At 32.1% G+C, this 9775-nt stretch overlaps 1 protein-coding gene across 3 annotated transcripts in view; it reads left to right on the top strand.

Moving 5' to 3' along the window:
- Window positions 1-9775, top strand: part of LOC124427960 (gamma-aminobutyric acid type B receptor subunit 2) — a 49723-nt gene that overhangs the window by 14144 nt on the left and 25804 nt on the right. For all 3 annotated transcript variants that reach the window (XM_046971447.1, XM_046971448.1, XM_046971446.1), the window contains exon 2: window positions 1-627. This exon is cut by the window's left edge and continues 689 nt beyond it. In XM_046971447.1, coding sequence (XP_046827403.1) covers window positions 1-627 — 627 coding nt within the window. The remainder of the gene's footprint in view (window positions 628-9775) is intronic.

The following is a 9775-nucleotide window of genomic DNA, read 5'->3' as shown; positions in this document are numbered from 1 at the left end:
GGTTCGCAAAAGTTTCCCGTTAAAGTGACACATAAACCACCGCTCGTTGTACCGCAACTTGAGAAATTTGATCGACGTCATTTTGGTCCACCAAAGGTTGATGTTCAAGAGCCAACGGAATCAACAACACCAATGGAACCACCCGATTTACCAAAGAGTCCAAGTAGAGACGTACCTCTTAAACGTAAAACGGAGGAAATCGAGAGTTCGACAATGAAAGAGATAGAAGAGAAAGAGAATGTCTTTCAAATGTCTGAAATTTCATCAACGACGACAGATGTATTTTCGAAAGTGGAAATTGTTTCGACTATTGAATCTACGATATTCCCTATTTCGACGTCAACAGGTGAAATCGAAAAAGATCCTCTTCATGAGAACATCGAACGTGTTATAAATGCCGAAGAAACGACAATGAAGAAGAAAAAGGAAGAGGATTCTGTGACGAATACTAGTGTCTTCGAGAAAATAAACGTTACGATCTTAGGACTCTTTGAGATGACAAAAGGACAAGCACCAAGATCTGATGGACTTTGCGAATTGCAAGCTGCTAGATTGGCCGTCGATCATGTCAACGAGATGAACATTCTGCAAAAGTTTCATCTGCGTCTCATCCATAATGACACTAAGGTAGGAGTACGTTTTAATTTATTTTTTTATTAATTTATTTAAAATATCATATTCGAACTTTCATCAAAATAGATAAAATTTAAGCCAATACATTTCTCATGACAAAATCCGAATATTCATGAGTTCGAACTAACAATAATTTCCGTTCCGATAAACGTTGAATTCTCTAATTTATCTACTTCTACCAATGGAACGGTACTTTATATATTCTTCGGTAACAATACATTGACCGATCATGAAATAGATCTGCACAATGCTCTTGCACAGAGCGATTCAAATACGATGCACGCCCATTCACTCGTATACAATGGATGCTCGACATTGCTATGAGTTTCTCGTAGACGCTTCAACGAAACGAAAACCGCAACACCCTTTCCTTTCATACCGTGTATATTATTATATACATACACACACACACACACACATATATATATACGTATATTATATATGTAGATATGTTAGAAATGATAAAAATTTAAAGATATTTCTTTTATTATGAAAATTATTAATAATAATAAGAATATTATTTAAAAATATAACTTAACGTATAAGGATATTGAACATTGCACAAAGCAATAATTTGATCTTGATTTTATTATAGTTCATGTTTTATAGTTCATGTATTATAGTTACATGGTTTATAGTTTCGTACGCGTTTACTCTCAAAACAATTACCCATTAACGAGTTGTTCGCTCGAAGTCACTTTAATTATTCCACATTATTTATCATGTCTCTCATCGTCGAAACCTTCCACCTACGCAGCTACGAAAAGACTACAATCGATAATTCTCAAACAACGAATTATATAGATTTAAATATAGATTTTTAAATCTATTGGATTCGTATCGATTGTATTATTTAATTATTTAATTATAGTTCAATGCTTTTATCCATGTAATAGGAAACAAAGAAATAATTTTTGCGTAATTATGGTACTATCAAAACGTAAAATACTTTTGGTGCGCCAACAAAAAAACAACATGTAATCGGTAAAAATCGACTTTCATTTTGGGACGTGATAGACATTCCGCATACTTTCAAAATCTGACAAAGAACAAAAGTACGAGCGTCAATTTTATTTTCAACCGATCTAAACTTGTTGCACTCTCGAATTGTTCGCCCGAAAACGTTCGTCAAACGTCCGTGAAAAATTCATTCTATTTTCCTCGCTATTTTTTTTTTTTTTTCTTTTCCCTCATCCTGACAAACAAATGTCTTTTGAATTGTAATTGTTATTACATTGTAAAGCAATCCAATGGCTATTCGACCAAACTACGCTTTTTCGCATTATTCACGTGCAAGTCAATTCTCATTGTGCTCGTCTTCCATTTTTTTTTTTTTTAATGTTTGACTTGCTGGAGAATTTTGACACTCGGATTTTATTTTGATTCTATTATCGCCATAATTATCAGGCATTATTATTATTGTCATATTAATAATTTTACATTATAACAACGCATTCGTTTCAATTTACGCTTTTATGCATTATAAGTACAATCATTATAATAAAATATTATAATTTTAAAGTACTTATATTGAAATCGGGTGTAACTTTGCAATTTAATTGGAAAATCGTAATAGATAAATTATATATATATATATATATATATATATATATATATAAAATTTAGTTAAAATAGTCATAATTTGTGCAAAACTTTAAAAAGATTTGAAAAATTTCATTTCAATGAAAAATTATAAAAAAATAAATACTTTTCACGATGATGACTGCATAAGACATTCTCACTTAAAGAAACGACACGTTGTACATTAATTATCACATAATTAATCTGCCACTTTTCCTTTTAATGAATGCAAATGTTTCTTTTCGCGAGTAATAAGCTCGCACAAGAATTATGAAAATTTTTACCTTCGAGAAGAATATTTAGCACATATTAAAAGGAAAGGACTATAACTTACAGTATGTTTTTTCTTTTTTTTTTTTTTTTTCTTTTTTTGTTTATTACATTAGATACATTAATGAAAGTAAAAGTCATAAATAAATGATATAAATATGTGACATTATCAAATGAAATAGCGCACGTACGAAACAGGCTTTCATCAAAATCATGACATAAACGCGTGATCAAAGGAATCTTCCTCATCCCTTTGGCTAGCTCAACGTTTAACATCACAGATTGATAATAAGAGCCAATTTGGATGCTTAGAGGAACTCAATTAGATCTCTCTCTCTCCCCCTCTCTCTCTCCCCCTCTCTCTCTCTCTCTCTCTCTGGAGATTTAACGAATTTAACTCTTCGTGAAATTTTCTAACTCTGATTTTGCAACTGCGGACGTATTCATCTTCATTAAGGAAAATAAACGAATGGAGACAAAAATTTAATGTTTCCACGATAATTCCCTTAGTTCAACACAGTTGCGCCGTCTGGACCCTTTCTCAAAGCCTCATTAAATGAGTAATCGAAGCACCACGTGGCTTTTATATGCGTTTGTCCGAAGTATCTCTGTATGTGCGAGCTGTTTACATCAGTGGAATGAAGTATGCCAAAGGCCATTCTGTAATTTAATCATTCCTCCTTCCAACAAAAGTCCATAAAAGCAATATCCTTATGCGATTGAGAAAGCTTTTCAAAAGTAACTAAATTGAAATTCGAGTTATTTCTTTCTATACTCGGAGAAAAGATAGCCTCGCGGCGAACGTATACTCTCACCTTCAACTTTCTTTATCCTATTCTTTCATCCATATATATTCCTTTATATTACTATATATATATATATTTTTTTTTAATAGTATTAATATACAATTCTTATTGTATCAATATCTCTATTGTCATAATATATATTGAATATATTTTTGTAAAAAAAGAGAAGAAAAGAGAAGAGATTATTGAAGAAAAATTTCGTTCCACGAGCATAGAGATTGATTAATATTTCGAAAAGTGAGTTATCATGGATAACACACTGCATTCGGTATTATCTGATTAAGCTGGAGAAAAGTAAAAAAAGGGAAAAAAATAAACACATACCTCTAGATATGACACAACGACGATAGGTATATATTATTATATATTCTATTTATATAAATGTATTTTCTTTTTATCAGTATTGATCTTCAGTAAAGAATAGAGAGGAGGATCATCCGATCCAGATGTTTCGCTCGTCCACAAGATGATTTTAAAGTTAACGACGAATGAGAGTCCTGTATTCACCAAACACATCTGCATATTTTAATTAAATTAAAGCGTTCGCACGTGGGCGCATACTTGGTGAAAACGAAGCCAAACTAATTTACACTTCTTCGTCAAGGACTCAAACCAATTCGGAAATTAGTTCGACAATTAATTGCACGTAATTGGCCTTGCCAATTCTCCCAACGACAAAACGTAAATTATTTACTTTTCCCGTGAAATATCTACAAATTAATAACGAAAGTAACTCGAAGAAAATCGGATATGAGTTACGTTACCCAGCGTACGAACTTTTTTCAAGTTCGGCCTTTTTCAAGCTCGCGATAGCAGCTTTCTCACGAAGTGGGAAAAAAGCGCGTGATCGATGACACGGTTTTTCTTGACATACAAAATGCTTTTTCCCTTCGTCGTTGTAGTTGCGTTTCAATGTTTTGCACATATTTACATAACGTTGAAGCTCGTATTCTCTTTTAAAGACGTGAGAGATCAAAAGCGGCCACGCTAGATTGTATTTTCTATTTAATGTATATACATTTCTTTTACTCCTTTTCCATATAATATTTTCTTCCTTTAAAAAATTCCTAACATATGATGTAATAACACGTATCAAAGGAAAACTTGTAAGATATCATACTTCAGGATACATATATTGATGCTTCAACACAAGTTCAACTGATGTATTAATATTTAATTAGCTAGTCCCACAAGTTCATGTCCGTCCGTAATTCACGCGTGACGTGCTCAGAAAGTAATTAATTCTTTGTAACCTTATGAGATCATAATTATACGAAAGCTCATAATAATTAAGGAATGACGAATTTTATGATATATAAACCGTTTAAATGTTATCACAGTAATCGTACAAGTTTTACTTACTTAATTTTCGAAGCATTATTCTCAAATCAAAGGTTAAATTAAAAGGGACAGCTTTCGTCCTGTTATATTTCTCAGAGGAAGCACAAAATTTTGATTAATTGCCAACTGTTCTAGCGTACTCTTCTACGTCGACACGATTCATTTTAGACCATTTCTCTTCCTCTTTCTATCTCTTGCTTTCTCTTGTTACACCTAACGTAAACCCTTAAAATCCTTAAGCCTCCCCATGTAGCGGAGATCACATCGTGTTCTTCACGGAACGGCATATGGAAGGGCAGATTTACGGGATAATCGAACTTTCATCCGCCCCGAATTCGTGCACTTATGTTAGCTATACTTATACTCAACTGATCTTATCGCGAATACGAGAGAAATTCTATCGTTTCTTTCACGTTGGAAATACTCGAGATCCTCGAAATAGGATTCGTATAATTAAATTTTTTCTCGGTATCTTAAGGGTTCGTCGAGCATTCGAAACGACGATACTTATACTTTTCTGTACAATAGTACAAATTTATTACGTCTTTGAATATAATTTTCCTACGATCTCTTCTATCTGTTTTTAATTGAATTAAATCGTGTTACGAAGAAGGTTCAAGCGTGAATATTTGGAAATATTTAATTATAAGAAGCGAAGAAAATCGAAAGTGTTTAAGAGCGACAAGCAGAGCGTAAAATTTATTTGTCACGTAACTGCGTGAAAATATTTTCTCTAGAATTTCCTCTAAAGGTAGAAATTTCGGAAGGGAACACTATGATAACTTTCGTTGAACTTTTCCTCACTTATAAGAGCAAGTTGTGACTTCGTATTTTATAGCTGTATCGCTGATTAAATGCACAAAGTTCACTTGAGAAATTGCAAATTGCAGTTACTGTCTAGAATCTGTCTAAGGGTATAATATAACGTGACAACAATTTTACGTGAAAATGGCCAATTAGAAATTCGATAAAAGCTTCCGTGATTATGGCAACTTCTTTAAAATTGGCAAGACTATTTTCAATTTCGAAATCAGAGCCAATTTCGTACGATTACAACGCTTTAGATACTCTCATTCGATCTCTGTGTATGTATTCGCCATTTCCTACCGTTTCTACGTTTCATCTACCCCTTGCAATTATCTTCCAACGTAATACCTTTTGCCATTCCAATGTACGACCTGTCCTTCGTATTTTAGGAATTAGAAAAAGCGTTTGTTCGACTGGATCAATCTTTCTTTTTTCTCGTTATTGAATTGAATGAAATTCGATGCGAATTTAAGCATTCGTAAAGAATCATTTTTCTTTTTTCGAAGCCTTCATTGAAAACGAGTTGAAACGAGAATTCTCGAACGAGAATTGGATATACGATACGAATATTAAAAATAATTTATGCAGAATTCGCGCGAAGCTTACAAAAGAGTTGAAATTTTTCAAGATAAATTCAGAAATAATATAAGTATTTTAAAGGGAAGTATGGTAGAAACGTATATTGTGTCAATCCTATAGAATTCTAAAATTCTCAAGTTAATAAGAGAAACTTTCATTGAGTTATCATTCCAAGCAAATACATTACAAACAAACGAAATATTTCTTTGGATCTTATTATCAAAGTAATCCCATTTACATTTTGACGGGAAACGTACGTGTCGTTTGTACTTTCCTTTCTTTTTCAAATTCGATTCAAAGAATCTATAATATTCTTTTTTTCCAAATAAAAAGTCTGGATACATATCCTTTGCGAGAATCCTTGTCCGTATCATACTACAACGTACCACTATTGATTTTACAACGTATAACAAGAGATTTCGAGTGGCCAATAGCCTTAGGCAAGCTGCTCTACTAAGATCGATTCTCAAATTGCTTATAGAAATTTCAGTGTACTCACATATCTAACAATAATATATATTACAAAGTTGGTGTATCGTTTGTGAAAAAATTGTGAAAACCATACAATTGTCGATTATAAAATATTTGACAGTTTCAGAAAACAAGTTTAATGGTATTAATACGAAAATATATCCAAAAAGTTTCTTGGCTAGAACACAAACTTTCACATTGTATTTCTCTCTCTCTCTCTCTCTCTCTCTCTCTCTCTCTCTCTCTCTCTCTCTCTCTCTCTCCAACTTTTGTCCTTTTCTCTTTCAACGTCGATCATCGACTCCATTGTGATAATGAAACGTAATCGAGGGAATTTGATTGAATTAGCAGCCAACCAATTTTCTACTGTCGCTTCTATCTTTGTTTCTCTTACAAATAGCTGTTTATATGAATAGCTAGTTCTTATTATTGTCTAAGATAATACGGTGAAAAAAGAAAAAAAAAAAAAGAAAGAAGAAAAATTGAGCAACTTCTTTCGAAACTTTCCAAATAAAAAAGTCGAAGATATCTAGATATTGTGAATTGGTACTCGATTTCGATTGAATGAAGATCGAATGATGAACTTAATTATTCGAGATCAATTAAACAATTTAAAAATTTATCTGTGGACTAGTTTGAAAGTAAAAAAAAAAATTCCGAATCGATTTTACGACTGAATTTAATATTCGAACTTTCTCATGGAGTACTTAACCTGATTTTCGGTACATTAGTGATTCCCTCAAACCAGATTTTAAAAAGTCTTGAGGCTCTTTATCTCGGATATGGGAGGGCTTCGAACAATCCTATCACGAAATACACCAGTCTCTTCTCGTTTTCTGTTCTATTATCTCTCTCTTCCCCAAACATAAGGGCTTTTGGAAGAAACGAGAGGCAACCGGCCGAAGAAGAAAATGTTTTATCCAGCTGGCGTTTATCGCGCGACCTCGCCACATGACGTACGAGCGTGGCTTCATATGGCATCAGCATTTTACGAGAGAATCGGAGAGAAGCATGAAAGAAATGGGCAAAATGGTGAACGAGGAACACCTCCGGAAAAAGAGATCAACATGAGGCCAGTACACCTGCTGGTTCAGCGCATCGATCCTTTTCAAATTTTCGCGATTTTTCCTCTGGTCATTTTCACATCCTTCATCCTGTTCTCTCTTTTTAACCCCCTATGCATCATTGTCCTTCCCTTTTTCCACATTCTGAATTCTCTATCTAGATATATCTAAGAAATCTTATGAATTCTTTGTGAACTCAATCAACACTAACTTCAATTCTATGCATTATAATTTCGAAAAGTTCTAACTTTGAGATATGAGTTATGTAATATCTTTGATATTGTATCTTATAAAGAAATAGATAATATTTTTAAATTTTCATTAATAAAATATATGATTTAAATGTCATTGATACGTCAAACAAAAAAAGCTCTTCTATCTAATTTTCATGGTTTGGATTTTGAGTATATTATCATTATGAATATTTTAAGGAAACGTTTTAAAAATCCGATATATCTACACTGCAGAAAAATGTATTTTTCATAGTTACCAAACATCTCGTCTTGTCACATGTTTTATTCCTGAGTTTACCGTGACGATTTAAAAATCTATTTCAACTTTCTTCCATTCTACGAATTTCTACTTCTTTACTTTTATCATTGTCTCCTCGGCTTGCATTGGTAACAATTTATCGGCAACGATTCGCAATCTGCTAAACGTCTTTTCGTTCTACTTGAAAAGTGTCGACAACACGCTTCCGCTTTTTTTCTTTTCTTTTTTTAACAAGTAATAACATCCACTCGACCGGACACAAATTGGCTAGAAACTGTTACAGACTCACGAAGTGATAGTTTTTCCTCTAATTTAAAGTTGAAATCCATGATTAAAATTTTGAAAATACTAAGTAGTTAAAATTACTAAGTAGTTAAAATTCGTACTTTCTAATAAGAAAGAAAGACTATAATCGAAATAATAGACACAGTTTACTTCTTACTTTTGCATTACTTTTAAAAAAGATTGTCAACTTTAAGGGAAGCGTCACGTTCCAACTTCCAATTTCCTGCATGGAACTTGCATCTCTATAATCTCGTAAATATGTTGCTCCTTATTCCAAATAATGTTCAAAAGCTTTTCTCCAGCTTCACTTTTTCGAATTCTCAATATCATCGGTAGTATTAAGATACTTATTTAACAAATATTCTCATAACATATAGATAGTTATTTATATATTTATCATGATACGAGGAAAAAGAGAAATTCAAGAATACATCGTTTGATTATTAATTGTACAAAGAATAAATTCACACGTAGATATCTTGAAAAAATATAAGTCTAATTAAAACGTTATCTAACTCTTCAATATGGACAAAGACGTATAATCGAGTATCCATCGATATTGAATTCCTTTCGCAACAGGTTTCCAGCTACAAGTCATTACCCTTACCATTATTTTCTTTGAATACTTTTCCAATGTCGTAATACTTATAATCAAAAAAAAAAAAATCTTAATCATCTAATTTTAAAATAATTAAAAAGAAATCATCTACACACAAATATTTGTAACGTTCGTAAAAAATCGAAGTTATAAAATGTAAAAAGAAAAAAAAAAAAAATAAAAATGTATAGACATGATTTGTTACAAAAGAATCTCCGTTATAAATATTTATGTACCGACATGAAGACATGTAAAATATCAAATAATAATGAGAATTTTTGACAAAAGTGGACAACGACAGAAGAGAGAAAAGGATTGGTGAATTTGTTACTAAATATTTCCATATATATTAATGAAACTTCTACGATGGATTTTTCGGTATCTATTAAAACGAAATACCTGCCTTGTCGTGAGAAATTGCAATGTGCAACGCTAGGTTTAAATACTTTTTTTCCATTTTAACGAATAGTGAAGTATCGAACGCGATACTATAGTCCCCCTATACTTTTATCTTAGCCATGGATAGAGTTAAACATCATCGAGCTTTAACTTAATTATGAGATGAGATTTGATGAGCCGAGGAATACAGCGCAAATATCGTATTGGTTCTTTCGTACGTTCAGCTTTTTTCCCAATATGATACTAATTAAAACTGAAAGATGTAAAGAAAGAGAGTAGCAAATGAGTCTCATCAGAATCAGGAAATAAAAGAAATACTAAGCTATCATTTTTACATCAGCGAGAACATTCAGGAACGAAATAAAATATTAGAAATCAGTGAGCTCCGTTTTTTTTTTTTTTTTTTTTTTTTTATAAAATACAACGAAAAGAAAGTTAATTTTATAGCC

This window comes from Vespa crabro, chromosome 11 (assembly GCF_910589235.1).
Source record: "Vespa crabro chromosome 11, iyVesCrab1.2, whole genome shotgun sequence".
In the NCBI taxonomy this organism is placed as follows: domain Eukaryota; kingdom Metazoa; phylum Arthropoda; class Insecta; order Hymenoptera; family Vespidae; genus Vespa; species Vespa crabro.
The sequence above is the reverse complement of the archived record's forward strand: the minus strand, read 5'-3'. Positions and strand labels throughout refer to the sequence as shown.